Source organism: Cricetulus griseus, chromosome 4 (genome assembly GCF_003668045.3).
Source record: "Cricetulus griseus strain 17A/GY chromosome 4, alternate assembly CriGri-PICRH-1.0, whole genome shotgun sequence".
Lineage (NCBI taxonomy): Eukaryota > Metazoa > Chordata > Mammalia > Rodentia > Cricetidae > Cricetulus > Cricetulus griseus.
Window position 1 is genome coordinate 114,399,852 of NC_048597.1, and position 20,091 is coordinate 114,419,942.

At 48.2% G+C, this 20,091-nt stretch overlaps 2 protein-coding genes across 3 annotated transcripts in view; one reads left to right on the top strand and one right to left on the bottom strand.

Moving 5' to 3' along the window:
- The window catches only part of Fkbp6 (FKBP prolyl isomerase 6), a 28,694-nt gene extending 26,347 nt beyond the window's left edge, over positions 1-2,347 (bottom strand). The window contains exons 1-3 of the mRNA XM_027416282.2: positions 2,243-2,347; positions 1,924-2,041; positions 1,037-1,126 (exon numbers count right to left, since the gene is read on the bottom strand). Of these exons, the coding sequence (XP_027272083.1) occupies positions 1,037-1,126; positions 1,924-2,041; positions 2,243-2,299 (265 nt within the window). The 5' untranslated portion in view covers positions 2,300-2,347. The remainder of the gene's footprint in view (positions 1-1,036; positions 1,127-1,923; positions 2,042-2,242) is intronic.
- A 3,552-nt stretch (positions 2,348-5,899) lies between these two features.
- Positions 5,900-19,672, top strand: Trim50 (tripartite motif containing 50). Of its 2 annotated transcripts, none has more exons than XM_027416176.2 (6): positions 5,900-6,298; positions 11,505-11,600; positions 17,147-17,377; positions 17,467-17,489; positions 18,436-18,560; positions 19,014-19,672. In XM_027416176.2, exons 1-6 carry the CDS (start codon positions 5,900-5,902, stop codon positions 19,592-19,594), a joined length of 1,455 nt encoding a protein of 484 aa, XP_027271977.1. In that variant the 3' UTR covers positions 19,595-19,672. The 2 variants fall into 2 exon arrangements, with proteins under 2 accessions (XP_027271977.1, XP_027271978.1); XM_027416177.2 differs by having other exon boundaries at positions 17,470-17,489.
- The last annotated feature ends 419 nt before the right edge of the window (positions 19,673-20,091 follow it).

The following is a 20,091-nucleotide window of genomic DNA, read 5'->3' on the forward strand; positions in this document are numbered from 1 at the left end:
GGCTGTTCTTCAGAGGTCCTGAGTTCAATTCCCAGCCACCACATGGTGGCTCACAACCATCAGTAATATGTTCCAGTGCCCTTTCCTAGTATTCAGGGCACGCACATATGCAGGGAGAATGCTATACACAGATTAAATAATTCAAAAAGATATGTGTGTTGTGTATGCACTCTCATGTGGATGCTAGGGAAGAATCTCAGCTGTCATTCCTCAGGTGGCATCTACCTTGTTTTCTGAGACAGGAACTCTCATTGTTCTTGAGTCTGCTAAGTAGGCTAGGCTGGCTGGCCATAGAGCTCCAGGGATCCATTTGTTTCTGCCTCCCCTGCACTGAGATTTATAAGCACACACTATCACATCTGGTCTTTGTTTTCTAGACATGGGTTCTGTGGGATGGAAAGCAGGTCCTCATGGTTGCACGGCAAGCACTTTACTGACTGAGCCATTCTCTCAGATCCTACAATGTCTTATTTCACCACACATGTTGGGGAGTTAAGTATTTACTACATTTATTTCATAAATGCACAAGGAAAAGTGCCCAGAGGATCCAGGTATAAGGCTCATGTTTATCATTTATTTCATCACTCCAGAGCTGGGGCAGGTGGCTTTTGAATTCAAGGTCAGTGTGTGATGTACAGTGAAATTCTGTCTTACTTGGGAGGCAGAGGCAGGAAGATCTCTGTAAGTTCGAGGCCATCCTGGTCTACAGAGCAAGTTCCAGGACAACAAGCAATACAGAGAAACCCTGTCTTGAAAAACCAAAAAAAAAAAAAAAAAAAAAAAGACACAAAAAAAAAGAAAAGAAGGAAGGAAGGAAAGAAGGAAGAAAGACAACAGTTCCCATTGGGTAACTTGGATGCCAAGATAACCTTACCAGGTAAGCTATCACCCAAAAATCAAGTCCCAAGTAGAAAAGTGACAGACAACCTGGTGCCTCCTGAAATCCAAACTCAGCTACCAACTATACGAACCTGTCCACTGGACACTGTGACAATCCTAAAACACATCATGTTTTTATTTGCCTAGATGACCTTACCTTCTCCAAGTTTCATCAGCCGAGGTGTTTTCCTAAAGCAATTAGAGTCAAAAGGCTTGTCCATGTGCTCTAGGTATCCAGAATATTTCACTAGGGCAGAGGGGGAAAAGCACAAGTGTGAAGAAAACATTCCAAAGACACTCTTAGAGCCATCATAGCAATACCACAGGGACACACCGAAATAAGCAGGGTATGGTGGTACATGTCTATAATCCCAGCACTCGGGAGCAGAGGCAGGCAGATGTGAGTTTGAGGCCAGCCTGGTCTACTGAGCAAGTTCCAGGACAGCCAGGGCAGTTACAAAGAGAAACCTTGTCTCAAAAAACAAACAAAAAAAGCAAAAAACAAAAGAATGCTATAAACCAACCAGATTGGTGCACATGGTTGTGATTCCAACACTTGGGAAGTAGAGGAAGGAAGGATCAGGACTTCAAGGTTACTAAATTACAGGAGGTTGGAATTCGGTCTGAGGTAATTTTGTCACCATGTTTCAGAAACCAAACAAAAAAATCAGACTGGGGATGTAACTCGTTGGCAGAGGGTTTGCCTACCATGCACGATGCCCTGGGTTCTGTTCCTAGCATCACATAAAATGTAGTCCTGCCCACCTGTAATTACAACACTTGAAAGAGACTGAGACTTTCTTCAGCTACACAGGCAGCTAAGAGGTCAGTCCGGGTCGGGCGGTGGTGGGAGGCAGAGGCAGGAGAATCTCTTGTGAGTTCGAGACCAACCTGGTCTACAAGAGGGAGTTCCAAGATAGGCTCCGAAGCCACAGAGAAACCCTGTCTCGAAAAACCAAACAAACAAGAAAAAGCAAAAAACAAAAACAAAACCTTAAGCCATAGTTTCCCAAGGGCAAACAGCCAGCCCAGTGGCCTCCATACCCAGCACGGAAGCATCGGGAGTTACGGTGTCGCCAGCGCCCTCTCGGATGATGTCCTTCAGCACACCTCGGTCCCCAGAAATGTCCAACATCCGTTGACTCAGTCGCTCATAGGGAGACTGGAGGGAGAGAGAAGCGCAGGCCTCAGGGACGGGGCCGCCTGGCTGGCCTCCCCCGGGCCACTGCCCGCTCTCCGCCCTCACCTGGCCCAGGACTTCGTCCCCTTCTAGGCCTCCGGGGCCGCGGGTGCTGCCGCCCATGGCCGCGCTCCGGGTGCTGCCCAGCTCGTGCTACCAGGTTCCCCGACCCCCGCTCCGTACCTGGCAGTCGTCGCGCGACGGCGGGATTCCGTTCCTGAGGCGCGAGAAGACGCTCATCTTGCCGCTCAACCGTCGCCAAACGCCTCCCAGGAAGCAACGCCTGGGTTTGAGGCGCGGGCGTGTGCTGCGCACGAGAAATACACGTGGCCCAGGCCGTGCGCATGCGCGGAGGCGCCTCCGGCGTGCACTGCACACGTGACATAGGACGCAAAGCATGATGGGGAACCTGAAGGGTTGCGCCTGCCGCCCGCAGCCGGAAGGCCGGAAGGCCTTTTTTTAGGTCTCTGCTGGCCACGAAATTAGCGACTGAGAGCCACACCTGCTTCTAATCTCAGGGCTGAATGGATAGATGTTCAAGAACTATTTTTGTGTGATGCTGAGGATTGGATGTAGTCAAGATTAGACAAGTGATCTGACCCTCAATAGCGTCTGCAGCCTCCAAACGGGGGGCTCTGTGTAGACGACCCAGCCCTTCACTGAGGAGTCTCGGCGGGCTCTGCTGCTGCTGAGCTATGCCCTCAACCCGAAACCTGACTTTTTCTTTTCTTTTCTTTTTTTCTTTTTGTTTTTTGAGACAGGGTTTCTCTGAGTATTAGCCCTGGCTGTCCTGGAACTCACTCTGTAGACCAGGCTGGCCTCAAACTCAAAGAGATCTGCCTGCTTCTGCCTCCCGAGTCCTGGGAGTCAAGCTGTGTGCCACCACAGCTTGCTCCAAGATTTCAAATTTTATTTTATTTTTATTATTTTTTGGAGGGGGAGAGGACAAGGTTTCTCTGTGTAGCGTTGGCTGTCCTAGATCTCTGTAGACCAAGCTGGCCTAGAATTCACAGAGACCCACCTGCCTCTGCCTCCCAAGTGCTGCCACCACCGCCTGGCTGAAATTTCAGATTTTAAAAGTTCATAATTTAGAAATAACATTTATGGAAAGGAGTCTGATGTCAAATAGTACAATGAGTGTGACTGTTTTCACATCAGTTTCACAAACAGACCCCATGGACTGGCTAAAGATGGAATTCAGTGGTAGAGTGTGCTTGCAGCATGCTCTAGATTCTGGTTGGCATGAAACAAACAAGGCCAGGCAAGATGGCCAAGTGTGTCTATAGTGCTTGCCACCAACCCTGACAACCAGGATCCACAGGTGGAAGGAGAGAATGGACTATTGCAAGTTATCCTCTGCCCTCCCCATGTGCCTGCAAGCAGTAAGTGTTAAGTAAAATAATAAAGACTGCTAGCGTCCCATTTCCTACCCTTACCTGGCCCAGGATTTTGTCCGCTCCCAGGATAGTCACCATCTTGATTGGGAGCCTGGCCTGGTAGGAGACAAGGGACTGGCATTGGTAATGCTCTACAACTTGATCTTTTGCTTTGCTTTTGAGATCATCGCAGAAGGCCCAAGATGGCTTTGAACTTGTTGTGTAGCTGAAAATGAACTTGAACTTCTGGCCTCCCATCAGCACTTCCCAAGTTCTGGGATTACAGGTGTTCACCACCCTGTCCAGTTTACAACTTGACCTTGAGAGTGAACATAAGCAAGTAAGATACACATCACTCCATCACACTGTGTGGTTAAGATCTGTTCATGTTAAACAAAAAAAGTCAAGGTAAACTGGAGAGGATGGCGTTAGCTCCATCTTCAAAAAAGCCACCTTGAGAAATTCCCTGCGTGGCACAAGGTGTGCCCATCCCAGTCAAAATGACCCCATACGGATGGTCAGGCAATGACAAATTTTGATAAATAACAACTCCGTCACAGCTGTTCTTGTGGGCAACTGTTAGCAACAATTTTGAAGCTCCCATAGCCTCCACGTCAGTGAATCCAAAGGTCACCTACTCTTACCCAATCCTGAACAGCCAAGGCACATACCACCCTGCTTGTGGTCTTTTTCCTTTAAAAACACTTGACAATTGAGGGCAGTCACCCTTTTTCCTGCAGCTGCTGTGCCAATTTGAGGGACAGAGTCCCTGCAGAGGCTTGTAACTTAATATTAAACCTTGTGCGTTTGCATCAGTGAGTCGGCTCCTTGGTGGTCTTTTTGGGGTCTCACAAACTTGACATAACAAGAATAAGCAACGTGTTTTATCATTGTTTTGCATACACACATGAACACACACACACATACACCTACCTTACCCAAACCTACAAAACAAGAGAAAATATGAATAAATAAAAGTCTGGGTTGGGGGTATTCAGAAAGCTGCTTGTTATAGCACACACCTGCTTTGGTTTGGAGTTTGTAAGTATGGAGGGCGTACGTGCCTTGCCCTTTCCCCATCCTGGCCAAGGCCACTATCTGCCCATATAGGTTATCATAAGGGACCCAGTAGAGGCTGCCGCCTCAGTCTCGTGGTATGACCTACTTTCCACCTGATTCTGGATGACCTTGGGGACACAGGTGTTTCTGGGAAAGGGGAGGGGAGAGAAAGGGTGGACAGCAGACAGTGGAATCTGTATCCAGCTGGGTACCACAGGTCTGCATGTCAGCTGAACCATTCTGGGAGGAAGAAAAAGCCTGAGTGACCAGAGAGCTGCTGGTTTGAGACCCTAGTGGGAGGCCTGGTGGACCACAAGAGACCAGGTAATGCAGTAATGGGGGTGGGGCGAGGTTGCCAGCATGGTCATAGGGGAGCAGCTAGGAGATAAGTGCTAAAGGCTCCCCATATCAGCCTCTCTGTGGACAGTGTTGCTCTAGGACAAGGGACTTGGCCCTTGGTGCTGGGGATATAGCTAGTAAATAGGTACTGACAGGTTCTGTACCCAGCCCTGGCTATAATGGGGGCATACCTGTAATCCCAGTCAGTATTCCTAGTGCTCTACACTCAGGTGGAGGAGGAGGGTTGGGAGTTTAGTTTCATCCATGGCTACATACAGAGCTCAAAGCTATCGCCACTTACAGGAGCCTTGTCGCTAAAGAAAAATAATAATCTTGCTTTCAGATTGCCTCGATGGGCCAGACAGTGATGGCACACACCTTTAATCTGGGCACTCAGGAGGCAGAGGCAGGTAGATCTCTGAGTTCCAAACCAACCTGGTCTACAGAGTGAGTTCCAGGACAGTCAGGTCTACACAGAGAAACCCTGTCTGGAAATATGAGAGGAGAGAGAGAGAGAGAGAGAGAGAGAGAGAGAGAGAGAGAGAGAGAGTCCTTAAGTAGAACCCTTGGAGGGAGCTGGGGCTCTGGAACCTCTAGGACAATTTAATGAAACCTGGTCTCAAAATATAAAGAAAAAAGAGAAAGGAAGGCTGAGGGTTTATCAGTGGACTGCTTGCCTAGTATGTGCAGGGCCCTGGGTTCAATCCCCAGTGCTGGGGGAGTTTGGGGGGGGGTGTCATATCTCCATGTGACATTTGTGGTGCTGGAGACTGAACTCAGGACTGCATTATGCTGGGAAAGTGGCTATACCTCTCTGAGTTACACTCCCAGTTGAGCTGTGGATCTATCTAGACCCATAGTGACCATTTTTTTTTTTCCATTTAAGTCCTTGTTTTCCAGATGGGTAAAGGTCATAGTAGGTTGAGGTCAGAACACAGGGCTGGCATCTGTCTCCCTAAACTTCCAGCATTTCTTGGGTTGGGGACAAAAAAAAAAAAAAAAACAAGGGACGGGAGTGGCAGGATGGAATACCAACGACCGCCTGTGTTGCAGCTGAGCTGTGTGCATGGCTTGGCGGGTGACTGTGCCGGAGCTACATGACCAGCTGCAGTGTCCCATTTGCCTGGAGGTCTTCAAGGAGCCTCTGATGCTACAGTGCGGCCACTCCTACTGCAAAGGCTGCCTGGACTCCTTGTCCCAACACCTGGACTCAGAGCTGCGTTGTCCTGTGTGTCGTCAGTCAGTAGACTGCAGCAGCTCCCTGCCTAATGTCTCTTTGGCAAGGGTGATCGATGCCCTGAGGCTCCCTGGGGACACAGAGCCCACCGTCTGCGTGCACCACCGAAACCCTCTCAGCCTCTTTTGTGAGAAAGACCAGGAGTTCATCTGTGGTCTCTGTGGCCTGCTGGGCTCCCACCAACACCACCGAGTCACACCAGTCTCCACTGTCTACAGCCGCATGAAGGTGCGAGGGGAGGGGAGGCCACTAGAGGGAGGAGAGGAGCAAGGGGCAGCTCTCCTGAGCTCTCTCTTGTGCCTCTACTGGGTGGAAGAAGCCGGCTGCACTCCACCCCTCCCCCAACTCCATTTTGGGAGCATAAGTCTTCCATATACAAACATGCATCCATCCATTGGTTTTTAACGTCTATTTGTTTACTGACCGATTGTGTGCACTTGTGTATACCATGGTGTATGCTTGTGGGAGTCAAAGGACAACTTGTGGAAGTCAGTTCTCACCTTTCATGTGGGGCCCCATTCCCTAGTTTTGAGCAGCTTATACCAGGCGCTGGGGATCGCAGCTGCAGGAATGAGGGGAGCCTCTTGACAGACCTTTCCCCTCCTTTTTCTTTGCATCTCTGGCTTGTTTTATTTTGTTTTGCTTGCTGTGCTAGAGACAAAACTCAAGGCTTGGTTTATAGCTTAAGCAGCAGCACTCTACCTCGAAAGCAGCATCACCAGGTATCCTTTAATTCAGTGGGGTAGTTTATCTGAGGCAAGGTTTTACTATATGGTAGCTCAGGCTGACCTTGAATTCACTATGCAGCCCAGATTGGCCTTCAACTGTAAATCTTGTCTCATTCTTCACAGAGCTGAGATTAATAGGCATGCACCACCATTTTTTTCTTTTTACAGTTTTTTTTTTTTCATTTCTGTGTGTGCATATGTACGGAGGCCAGAGAACATCTTCCAGGAATCAGTTCTCTTATTCCACCATGTAGGAACCAGGATCAAATCATTGGCCTGGCATCTTAAGAACTCCTAAATCGACAGGTTGTGGTGATGCACGCCTTTAATCCCAGCACTCCGGAGGCAGAGGCAGGTGAATCTCTGTGAGTTCGAGGCCAGCCTGGTCTACAAAGCTACACAGAGAAACCATGTCTCAAAAAAATAAATAAATAAAAGGAAAAAGCTTTGAAAGAAAATAAAAAGCTCCTAAGTTTATCTGTTCACAAGCAGGAGGGGAGGGCCTTTGCTCCCTGCTGTGCTTCAGGGTCTAGAGCAGTGGTTTTCATCCTGTGGGTCACAGCCCTTTAGGGTTAACTAGCATTTTCACAGGGGTCACATACCAGAAATCCTGCATATCAGGTATTTACATTATGATTCATAAAAGCAGCAAAATTACAGTTATGAAGGAGCAAAACAAAAAGATTTTATGGTTGGTGGTCACAATGTGAGGCATTGCATTAAAGGGTTACAACATTAGGAATCTTGAGAACCACTGGTCTACAGCCGCAGCTGGCAAGTGGTAAATATATATATATATATATATATATATATATATATATTTCAATTAAATTCCTCAGCCCATGGGCCTCAAGTGGACACATCAACATTTATTATTAAAAATTTTTCAAATGTAATATATAAGGCTAGAGATGTAACTAAGTGGTATAGTGCTTGCCTAGAATTCCCCAGTGAGGGGCTGGGGTGTGGCTCAGTGGTAGAGCACCTGCCTAGAATCCCCCAGTGAGGAGCTGGGGTGTGGCTCAGTGGTAGAGCACCTGCCTAGAATTCCCCAGTGAGGAGCTGGGGTGTGGCTTAGAGGTAGAGAGCTTGCCTCGCAAGTGCAAAGCCCTGGATTTTGCTGGACTGAAAGAGGTTAGTTTTATTGTTCTTTTTAGTTCCTTTTACCTGGAAAGACAAGTATAACAAACATCAGGACTAGCAGTGCCTGTGCCTTTTACCTACATGTACACACTGGGTGTCTAATACATGCAGGCACTATGTTTGTATCTGCTATAGCAGTAGGCAAAAGAAAGTCCTACCAGGCCTGGAAGATGCATCACTTGGTATATGATGAGTTCTGTGTGTTGGATGTCCAGGTGAGATACTGGCTTCTGTCAAGAAGCAACTTAAAGAAGGAAGGGCTTATTGTGGCTCATGATTTGAGGGTACAGACCGTCATGGTGAGGAGGGCGTGGTAGGAGGAGCAGGAGGTGGCCAATCGCATCCACAATCAGGAAGCAGAGATAGACAGATGCTGGTGCTCAGCTTGCTGCCTCCTTTTTTCTCAGTCCTGGACCCCAGCCCTTGCATGGTGCCACCCACACTCAGGTTAGGTTTGTCTTCCCGGATTAAACCACTCTAGAAACACCTTTACAGACATACCAGAGATTCACATCCACATCATTTCTAAATCTGGTCAAACTGACTTAAGATTAACCATCACAGTGGTTGTGCATCCTGCAAAGTCACTAGTCAGGGAAGGCTTCCTAGAGGAAGCGGACTTCCAACCTGAGAGCTGAATCACAAGGAAGACCGGGAGAAGAGGAGGAGAGAAAGCAGCACCTACAAACGAGCAGGAGGCATGTGTGTGGTCATTCCAGCGCTGGGGAGATGGCACTATGGTGAGGGCACTTGTTGCACGAGGGCCTGAATTTACATCTCCAGTACCTGTGTAAAAAGCCAGATATGGCCATGTTTGTCTGCAACAGCAACAGTGTGGGAGAAAGAGACAGGATGGCTGGGCTGGCTGACTGCCAGCTGACTTCAGCGTCACAGAAAGGCAGAGAGCTGGACACCTGACACCCTTCTCTAGGTTCCACTGGTATACAAATGGGTATGCACCCCTACATATATGTGTGCATCATACACACACACACACACACACACACACACACACACACACACACCATCCCACAACTCAGGAGGGAAAGTGAGCCAGGTAGGGTGGTAAATACCTATAGTCCCAGGATTGGAAACGTGGAGGCAGGAGGACCGGAAGTTCAAAGTCAGCTTTGGTTATATATATCAAGTTTGGGCCAAGCAGAGTTACATAAAACCCCCTTTTAAAAGAGGAGAGAGAGAAAGAGGGAGGAAGAGAGAGAGAGAGAGAGAGAGAGAGAGAGAGAGAGAGTGCTAAGAGGGAAAAAAAGAAGGGTCAGGCATGGTGACACATGGGAGGCAGAGGCAGGCAGATGTTTGTGAGTTCAGGGGCCAGCCTGGTCTACATGGTGAGTTCTAGGCCAGCCAGGCCTATAGAGAGACCTTCTCTCAAACAAACACAAAGGAGAAGTGAAAGGAAGGAGGGAAGGAAGGAGGGAGGGAGAATTTGGAGCCAGATGAGGCAGGCAAGTAAGCTGGACCCAGATCATAGAAGGCTGCATGAGCCAGGAAGGGGCCTGGAGTTTATTTAGAAGCCACGGGAAGATGGTGGTCTCTGGAGGTTTGAAGCCTGGTGTGATCAGATCTCCCTGGCTGGAGAGTGGACTAGAGCGAGGCTGAAGGCTGCAGGAGGGTCTGCAGGGACCAGGAACCAACAAGAGAAACAGGTAAAGAAGTCCAGATGAGGCAGGATGCTTGGAAGGAAGATGAGGAGACCCTGAGGTCTGAGGGTGGGAAGGAGGGTGAGATCCTGAGGTCTGAAGGAGGGTGAGGAGACCCTGAGGTCTGAAGGAGGGTGAGGAGACCCTGAGGTCTGAGGGTGGGAAGGAGGGGGCATGCAACTGCCTACAGCATCACAGGCAGGTGGGCTGCATGAGATATTCAGTAGTCCACATTGAGTGACACCATTGCTGTGGACCAGGGCTCAGGATATGGGGAGAGGGCTGGAGAGCTGTCTTAGCAGTTTTATGAGCACATACTGTTCTTTGCAGAGGACCTGTTTGGTTCCAGCACTCCTGTCAGGTGACTCACAACCACCGGCTGCAGGGGAATCCCATGGCTCAGGCCTCCTTGGGCACTGACACTTACATGCAAACACTCCATATGGAGTCACACACACATACACTCACAAAATTCAAAATAAAATAAATCTATTTTAAAATCCCTTTTTAAAAAAGAGTGGGGCAACCAGGCGTTGGTGGCACATGCCTTTAATCCCAGTACTTGGAAGGCAGAGGCAGGTGGATCTCTGTGAGTTCGAGACCAGCCTGGTCTACAAGAGCTAGTACCAGGATAGTCTCCAAAGCCACAGGGAAACCCTGTCTTGAAAAAACAAAAAACAAACAAACAAACAAAAAGAGTGGGGCAAAGGCTGTGGAGATAGATTAATCAGTATGGTGCTTGCTGTGCTAGCATGAAGAATTGAGTTAGATTCCTAGAGACACATAAAAAGTCGGGGTGTAATAGTATGTGCTGGTAATCCCAGCACTGAGGAGGCAGAGACAGGCAGATCTTTGGGGCTTCCTGGCCAACCATCCTGCTTAGCTGAATTAGGGGAGCCTCATACACTGACAGGCCCTGTATCAAAATACGAGTTGGAGAGTGCATGAGGAATAACACCTGAGGCTCACCTTTGGCCTCCACATACATGTGCATTATCTGCACATGTGTAAACATGCACACAGGGTATGGGGAGACAGAAAGAGAGGGCACATGAGGAGGGACAGGGGGAACAGTAGTAGACAGTAGCATTCTGGGAATCAGAGTCCAGCACCTTCACATCAGCTATCTGTGTCTATGAGGGCTGGTCTCAGCTCTCTCTGCTTAAGGAGGTGACCGTTGGTGCTCCCTCCTGAGACTCCTGGAGATGCTCTGAGACCTGCTTGTCTAGGGCAAGAACACAGTATCAGTTGCCCCTGGATACCTGGGCTTGCTTGTTTCTTTCCCTTTTTTAAAATAATTTTTAGACTTGCTTTATTATTTTCTGTGCATGAGCATCTTGCCTGAATGTATTTGTGTGTATCATGTGCATGCCTGGTGCCCGGGGAGGTCAGAAGAGGGTGCCGGGTCCCCTGGGACAGAGCTAGGGATGGTTGTGAGCTGCCACATGGGTGCAGAGAATCAAACCACTAGGAAGTTTCTCCAGCTTCTTGTTCCCCTCTTCATTGCCCTTTCGCTCCCCCCTTTCCTCTCCTTCCCCTGCCTCCCTTCCCCTTCTTCCTCCCCTCTCCCCTTCTTCTCCCCATACCTCTCCTCCCTCTCTCATCTCTGCTTTCTCCTTCCCCTTCTCTTTTCCTCCCTGACATAGTCTGGTTAAATGTAATGTAGGCTGGCCTTGAACCCCTGCCTCAGCCTCCTGAGTGTTGGGGTGAAAGGTGTGCACCATTACATCCACATTCCTTAAATACTCTTCACCTGTGTATGGAGGACACCTAGCTCTGGTTCCTTCTCTGGCTCCACTGTCACGGTTGCTGGGAAACTCCCAGGAAGGGAAGAGTCCCATACTGCACAAGGAGAGGGACAAGCAATTGGCCGCTGCTCACAGGACCATGGCATGTCACCTGCAGGAAGAACTCGCAGGCCGCATATCTGAGGTGAAGGAGGAACAGAGGAAAGTGGAGGAGCACATTGGCAAATTGGTGAACAACAGGACCCGGATTATGGTAAGTCCCTCCCCTCTGCCTGGGGACCTAGATCCATGCACCCCATTTCCTACAGATCTCAGTTTCCCACTCCCTTCCCCTCCCCAACCTCCATTCCCTCTTTCTGACAGGGTCTTGTGTAGCCCAGACTGATCTTGAACTCTTGATGTAGCTGAGAATTACCCCGAACTCCTCATCCCTCTACCTCCTCTTCCTGAGTGCTGAGATCATAGGTGTGTCCCACCACGCCTGGTTTATGCAGTGCTGAGGATGGCACTGGGTAGCTGCTCTACTGTTGAGTCACATCCCTGGGAGATTCTAAGTAAGAGCTCTACCACTGAGCCACACCCCCCACACTGGGGGAATTTTAGACAATTGTTCTACTGCTAAACTCTGTCCCTCACCCAAACTTCCCCAGCTTTTATTTTTATTTTTGTCCTGCTGCATATCAACCTGGAGCCTTGTGCAATCAAGACGAGCACAGGGTTCTAATCACTGAACAACTTCCCAGCCCCAACACCCCACAAGCCCTTTTCTAATTTGCCCTTCATGGAAAAGGGAGCCTTCTGTACAAAACCAAGTTCAAAACATTCCCTGGTGGCTGAGGAAAGTCCCATTCCTTATAAGGGAATTGGACCTAGTTGTCAGAACTGGTTCCAAGTTGGCTTTTGTTCATTGTCCTTTGAGGCTGTGATAAGGCAGGACTGGAGTCCCAGAGATAAGTCCCAAAGCTTGGGCCCACCTCTCCTTCATACTTTGGAGCTACCTGTGTCTGCTTGCCCTTGGTAGCTACCATGCTGTAATAAGGAACAAAAGTCTGGACAGAAAGCTGTCGGCGTTGGGACCTAGGAGTGGCAGAGAAGGGACAGCGATGTTACCCATGCTCTCACCCAGCCTTAGGAGGAAGATGATGGAGGTTTTTGATTTTATTTTGTTTTTTGTTTTTGAGTTCGGATTTCTCCATGTGGCCCTGGCTGTCATGGATCTCATCATGCAGACAAGGCTCTCTTCTGCCTCCCAAATGCTGGGATTAAAAGTATGTGCCACCACCTCTTGGCTGAGTTTTTTGTTTGTTTGTTTTATTTTTTTTTAAAGCTAGGAAAAGCATGAGGGTCCTTTAATCTCATTACAGCAGGTGACTGTCATTGTCCTACTTGTCATGTTTGTAGCCCACTCAGGGTTGGGTGGGGAGGCATGTAATGCCTGACTATCCCTTTCTACAGCCAATCCTTCCCCAATGTTTTCTTTGCTTATTTTGTTTTTGACCCAGGATCTCACTATATATCCCTGGCTGTCTTTGAGCTCATTGAGATCTGCCTGACTCCTGATTGTTGGGACTAAGATATGTGTCACCACACCTGACCCTAGTTCTTTTTCTTTTCTTTTTTTGAGACAGGGTTTCTCTGTATAGCTTTGGAGTCTGTCCTGGAACTTGCTCTGTAGACCAGGCTGGCCTGGAACTCACCTCTGCCTCTGCCTCCCGAGTGCTGGGATTAAAGGTGTGCACCACTGCCCGGCTAGTTCTTTTTCTTTTGTATTATGACAAATCATTTTGCTCTCTAGCTATTTCTTTCTGAGTGTTTAAGACCAGGTATGTGACCAAATATTTACCAACTTTATTTTTACTCTCAAGTTCAATTGAAGATCACTTTTAGGTCTGTGGAGGAGCCCTTGACTCTTTTAATCTGTCCTGTACCAATTATGCTGTGGGATGTATTAGGGTCTTGCTGACCCTAAGTGCTGAGGACATTTCACTCTGGTGATACCCTTGTTTTCAGAATGTACACTTTTGAGAGTGTAAACTCTGGGTCTCCACAGCTCTCTCTGGTTAACAGGATGAGGATGGGTGACTTGCTAGAGCTTCAGGACTCTTTGAGAAGCACTTGTTGCTTTCTGGCATGTAGCTGACCTGGGGACATGGGCCGAGGTCTGGGTTGTTGTCTTAGTCCCTGTATTGTCATTGGGGTTGGCCTCCAGGATGGTTGTCAAGCATCCAGAAGGTCACTTACACCAGTATTAAGAACAAACAGTGCTTTCAAACTTAGCCTTTGATAACACAGAGATAACGTCTGACAGACATATTTCTAAATAACCCTCAGCTCCCCGAGTTTCCTAAGTCTGAGCAGCTCAGCGGAAACCTCCAGCAATTATCTAACAAAACATTAAACCTTTGTTCTCTAAGCACATTTTTCTCAACCGATACTATTTTCCTAAAAAACAACTTTATATTTCAGTGAAAACATAGGAAACTGTAGCTTAAACAGAGAGAACATGTATATTATGTCCCAAATATGCAAATATGTAACATTTGTAAATGCAAACAAAACAGTCCTGGAAATAGTTTTTATAAAAATAACATCGAGCCATGAGTGGTGGCGCACACATTTAATCCCAGCACTCAGGAGGCAGAGCCAGGCAGATCTCTGTGAGTTTGAGGCCAGCCTGGTCTACAGAGCTCTAGAATAGCCTATGCAGAGATCTGTTGTTGGTGGTTGTTTTTCACTCTTTTGCTCTTTTGGCTTTTTTTTGGGGGGGGTGGGCCACTATCACCAAGAACCAAACCCCCAAATAAATCACACAGAGTTTTGTTCTTACTCATGAATGCTCAGCCTTAGCTTGGCTTATTTCTAGCCAGCTTTTCTTTCTTTCTTTTCCTTTTTTCCCCCTGGTTTTGTTTTTCGAGACAGGGTTTCTCTCTGTAGCTTTGGAGCCTGGAAATCACTCTGTAGACCAGTCTGGCCTGGAACTCACAGAGATCTGCCTGCCTTTGCCTCCTGAGTGCTGGGATTAAAGCAAGTACCACTGCCCAGCTCTAGCCAGTTTTTCTTAAATTATTCTGACTACCTTTTGCCTCTAGGCTTTTTCCTTTTCTTATTTCTCTACATCTTATTTTCACTCCTACTCTGTGGCTGGCTGTGTGACTGGGTGGCTGGCCTGTACTATCCTCTTGTCCTTGTTCTCTCTTGCTCCTTCCTTTCTTCCTAGATTTCTCCTCCTATTTATTCTCTCTGCCTGACAGGCCATCTGTTCTTTCTCCTGCCTTGCTATTGGCTATTCAGTTCTTTATTAGACCATCAGGTGTTTTTTTGTTTGTTTTGTTTTTTGTTTTTTTTGAGACAGGGTTTCTCTGTATTGCTTTGGAGCCTAGGCACTCGCTCTGTAGACCAGGCTGGCTTCCAACTCACAGAGATCCTCCTACCTCTGCCTCCCAAGTGCTGGGATTAAAGGCGTGCGCCACCAACACCCCACTCCATCAGGTGTTTTAGACAAGCAAAGAATCACAGCTTCATGGAGTTAAACAAATGCAACATGAACGAATGCAAAAACACATCTTTGCATCATTAAAACAAATATTTCACAGCATAAACAAATGTAGCACACCTTAAATAAAATTCCACAACAAAAATACTGTCTCAAACAAAAGAGAAAGAAAAACAAACAAAAGAAAGAAAATATAAGAAAAAATTAAAAAAAAAAACCATCAGTAACTCTAGTCCCAAGGGATCTGACAGAAACACACATGGTATATATGCATGCATACGGGTAAAACATTCATAAAATAGATCTAAAAATAGATTATTTTGGGCTGGAAGGATAGCTCAGCAGTTAAAGACTAGGTTCACAACCAAAAAACAGATGATTTGATATGTGTGAGTGTTTTGCCTGAGTGCATATGTACACTGTGCGTGTTTCTAGTGCCTATGGAGGCCAGAAGAGGGTGTTAGACCCCCTGGGACTAGAATTTCAGACAGTTGTGAGCTGCCAGTAGATACTGGGAATTGAACTTGGGTCTTCTGCAAGAGCAACAAGTGCTTTTAACTGGTGATCCATCTCTTCAGCCCCAATAAACAATCTTAAAAAAAAAAAAAAAAAAAAAAGACTGGGACTGGAGAGATGGCTTAGCAGTTAAGAGCACTGACTGTTCTTCCAGAGGACCCAGGTTCAATTCCCAGCACCCAAGTTCACAACTGCCTGTAACTTCTGTTCCAGGAGATCTGACACCCTCACACAGACAAAACACCAATGAACATAAAATACAAATAAATAAATATTTTTTTAAAAAGACCTAGAAACCAATGCCAATAATGCCCATTTCTTTTCCTCCTTCTCTTCCTTTTTTTTTTTTTTTTTGAGACAGGGTCTCTCTATGTAGCCCTGGGTGTCCTGGAACTCGATATGGAGACCAGGCTAGCTTTGAACTCACAGAGATCAACCTGGCCCCGCCTCCAAGTGCTGGGATTAAAGGTGCACACCACCATGCTCACCCTCAATGACACAGGAAAAAGTGCAATGATGCTTCAGTGATGACTCAGCAAAAATCCAACTGGTAAAATAATGGGGTGTAGGGCATACATTTTTAATCCCAGCACTTGTGAGGTGGAGACAGGTGGATCTCTTGAGTTTTGAGGTCAGCCTGGTCTACAGAGCAAGTTCTAGGACAGCCAAGGCTATACAGGGAAACCCTGTCTTGTAAAACCTAAATAATAAATACAGCCAAATATAACTCAGCCAAGGCAAACCCTGACTCAACAAAAAGCACACCATGACTTGACAAAAAGATCAAGCCATGACTCAGCCAAAAACAAAAAATCGAATCATGAGTCAGTAAAAATAGCCAAACATAATTCAGTAAAACTCCAAATTGAGACTCAGCAAAATCCTAAAGGACTCAGTTGAATCGCCAGCCATCTTTGCACACCATGTAGGGCTATGGGGTTAGGAACAGAGTAAGGTACTTGCCTAGCATGCATGAAGCCCTTGGTTCAGTCCCCAGTACTCAAAAAAAGTAGGAGCGGGTCATATCTGGGGCTCTCCAGTCACACTGTGAACTCCCAGCTATTCTCAACCCACTTGACATCTAGGCTGAGCCTTCTTCAGAATGGGCCAGAAAAACAAGGCCTTGGGTGTTACCATAAAGCCTGTGGGGGACCTTGGAGGATTCCATGACAGGTGAGGGTGACCAAGGCGTAGGGACAACAAGCCAGGCAGACAGAGCTTAAGTGAGAAGTATTATTAGAAAGGGAAGGAGTCAGGGAAGAAAAGAGGTAAAGAGACACAGAGACAGAGCGAGGACAGAAGAGAAGAGGGAGACAGGAAAAGTCCTGTCTGCCCCAGGGGAACAACAGGAAAGAGAGAGGGAAAAGAGATAGTAAATGGGCGAGGTCTGTCTCTTTTTTTCCTTTGGTTTTTGGAGACAGGGTTTCTCTGTGGCTTTGGAGGCTGTCCTGGAACTAGCTCTTGTAGACCAGGCTGGTCTCGAACTCACAGAGATCTGCCTGCCTCTGCCTCCCGAGTGCTGGGATTAAAGGCGTGCACCACCACCACCCAGCTTTTATTATTTTTTGTTTGTTTTTTGAGGTCTGTCTTTTAAAGGGTTCCTTTGCACCTGTGTGCAGACTACACAATCATGAAACTCTGGGCTGACCAGGGTACTTCCTGAGTACATTCTGCCAGGTGACAGGGGCAGGCCAGCATAATGCCTGACTCCTTACACTGGGGATGCTGAGACCACTACCAGCCCAGCAGCTCAGCTGTGACTGCACTGTGACTGGCTCTTCTTGTCTTAGAATGAGTCCGATGTCTTCAGCTGGGTGATCCGAAGAGAGTTCCAGGAGTTGCATCACCTGGTGGATGAAGAGAAAGCCCGCTGCCTGGAGGGGGTAGAGGGTCACACTCGTGGTCTGGTGGCCTCCCTGGACATGCAGCTGGAGCAGGCTCAGGGTACTCAGGAGCGACTGGCCCAGGCTGAGCAGGTGCTAGAGCAGTTCGGTAATGAGAGTCACCATGAGTTCATCCGGGTGAGCAGTGGGCAAGAGTGTGGTCCCAGGTCTCTCCTTAACAATGCAGCTTTGACACAGTAGTAACCCTTTCCTGCTCTTTCTTCCAGAAGTTCTACTCCATGGTTTCCAGGTAACAACCTCAACTTAAGCTGCTGGGAGAGGTCAGCCAGTGTCCAGTGTCCAGTGTCTGCTGGCACATGTGTCTAATTCCCTTGGTTCCTCTGTGTGAGCTAACCCCAAGCTGTGCCCCATGTGTCCAAGGAAAATAACAGAAATTAAGTGCCTGTCATCAGGGTTCTTTCTCACAGACTAGTCAGATAGAGGAAAAACTGGTCCCATCCTGTGGTTGCTATGGCAACAGATACTGCCTCAAGCTATGGAAACCCTGGAGGCCGTGATGGCCAGGGACTGGTAGAGGCACATAGGTGTGACAGCAGAGAAGTTTGCACTGTGAAGGCAGGCAGAGTGGAAGCCATCTTGAGAAATGGGAGTAATGGGGTGTGTTCAGACCACAGGGTATGATAAAGTTCAGTGTTGCTGTGGAGTCGACTGTTATGTGTGAGGAAGGGGAGATGTACCAGGCAGGCAAACCTAGAATGAGGGTTCTTGAGGTATACTCTTTGGACCTCAAGAAAGGAGTGAGTCCATGTTAGTGCTGGAAATCTTAGTAATTTCTGAACCTTCTGCTTATTTTCTTTTTAAATTCTTATTTTATGTGTATGGGTGTTTTGCACAAAAGCCCTGAGCATTGGCGTCACTGGAACTGAAATTACAGACAGTTTTGAGCTGCCATGTGGGCATCATTCCACGGGTCTGAGGCATTGAGGTCCTTGACCTGGCCATGACTATGTCAACAATCACAGTCACTCAGGACTTCATCTGTACAGTGCACACTCACTCAGGGTTTCCTCAGCCCCCCACAGTCCTAGTTCTAGGAAGCAGGCATGTTCTCCAGGAAGGAGGCTTGAGGAGAGGGAGTGGGGGTGTCATCAATGTGTGGTCTGAACGCCTCTGCAAAGAGGGTGGGAGACAGCCTTGACCTAGAGCCCCCACAGCATTGGGATTCATGCACACAGGGCAGAGGTCCAGCAGGCCCGGCCTTTGGAAGGCGCATTCAGTCCAATATCCTTTAAGCCGGGTCTCCACCAGGCCGACATCAAACTGACTGTGTGGAAGAGACTCTTCCGGAAAGTTCTGCCAGGTGAGGCTTCAACTTGTTATCCTTCCATTTCGTTGATGGCACCGAGAGGCATACAGAGAACTTAAAGGGAGCCTGCATGGTGTAGTGAGAGTGTGGGAACTGTCACATGGGGTAGTGAGGAGTGTGTGGGAACGGTTGCATAGCAAATAGCCTTGCAGAAGCCAGGCAGGTGCACACACCTCTCCCTTAGCGGAACTCCTCCATAGTGGCCCTGTCGGGTGTGTTTCAGGCATTATCCATCCATTTGTACATCTCACTCACTTACCGAACCTATCCTGTCCATTCTTTCATCTATCCACTTTATCCACACAGCCCTGTGTCTGCCCCTTCCAGGTCCCAGGGACACAAAGTCAGCACAGTTGTTCCCCTACTGAGGACTCAGGCTTGCCATCTCCTCTTGGGCAGGGTCTGTGGCTTCACTGTGACCCAACCCTAGGTCTCTTTCTCTTCCAGCTCCAGAATCTCTCAAGCTCGACCCAGCTACTGCCCACCCTCTCCTGGAGCTCTCTAAGGGCAACACAGTGGTGCAGTGTGGCCTCCTTGCCCAGAGACGGGCCAGCCAGCCGGAGCGCTTCGACTACAGCACCTGTGTCCTGGCCAGCAAGGGCTTCTCCTGGGGTCGCCACTACTGGGAGGTGGTGGTGGGTAGCAAGAGCGACTGGCGCCTGGGAGTCATCAAGGGCACAGCCAGCCGCAAGGGCAAGCTGAGCAAGTCCCCAGAGCACGGGGTATGGCTGATTGGCCTGAAAGAGGGCCGGGTGTATGAGGCTTTTGGCTGCCCACGGCTGCCACTGCCTGTGGCTGGCCACCCCCATCGCATTGGCGTCTACTTACACTATGAGCAGGGTGAACTGACTTTCTTTGATGCCGACCATCCCGATGATCTGCGGACACTCTACACCTTCCAGGCTGACTTCCAGGGCAAACTGTACCCCATCCTAGACACATGTTGGCATGAGAGAGGCAGCAACTCACTGCCTATGGTATTGCCCCCACCCAGTGGGCCTGGCTACCTCAGACCTGCACAGCTATAGGCTGCCCTGGCGCTGTCTGCTCATTGGCATCCTGCTGGACACAGGAATTTGAGCTGTTCTGCTGGCCTTAAAAGAAGAGTTTGGACTGCTTGAGAAGTTTCTTCACAAATGCACGTCCCTGGAACATTTATAGCAGGGAATACAGCCCCTTCCCACCACCCCCACCTTTCCAGGTTCTGTGTCCACTCAGCCTACCGAGCAACCCTGTCCCTCCCAACCCTTCCAGCAGAGGGCAGAAACATTCCCATTCAAACTTAATCCATATCATTGGGACCTTCAAACATCAATTAAAACCAATAAATTTGACATTTTCCTCATTATTACTATTACTAGTATTTTCATTTTAGTTAGGTGTATGTTTGTGGGTGATGTACCCACAGAGGCCAGAAGTTACAGGATCCCCTGGAGCTGGAGTTACAAAAGGTTGTGAGCTGCCTAACAGGTTCTGGGAACAGTATGTACTTGGCTGAACCATCCATCTCTCATGTAGCCCAGGC

Excerpts from the sequence above, each read along its gene's own strand:
- Trim50 (XM_027416176.2), top strand. The coding sequence starts at position 5,900 with ATGGCTTGGCGGGTGACTGTGCCGGAGCTACATGACCAGCTGCAGTGT. Across the intron at positions 17,378-17,466 it reads GTCACCATGAGTTCATCCGG|AAGTTCTACTCCATGGTTTC; the intron begins GTGAGCAGTGGG and ends TCTTTCTTCCAG. Across the intron at positions 17,490-18,435 it reads TTCTACTCCATGGTTTCCAG|GGCAGAGGTCCAGCAGGCCC; the intron begins GTAACAACCTCA and ends TCATGCACACAG.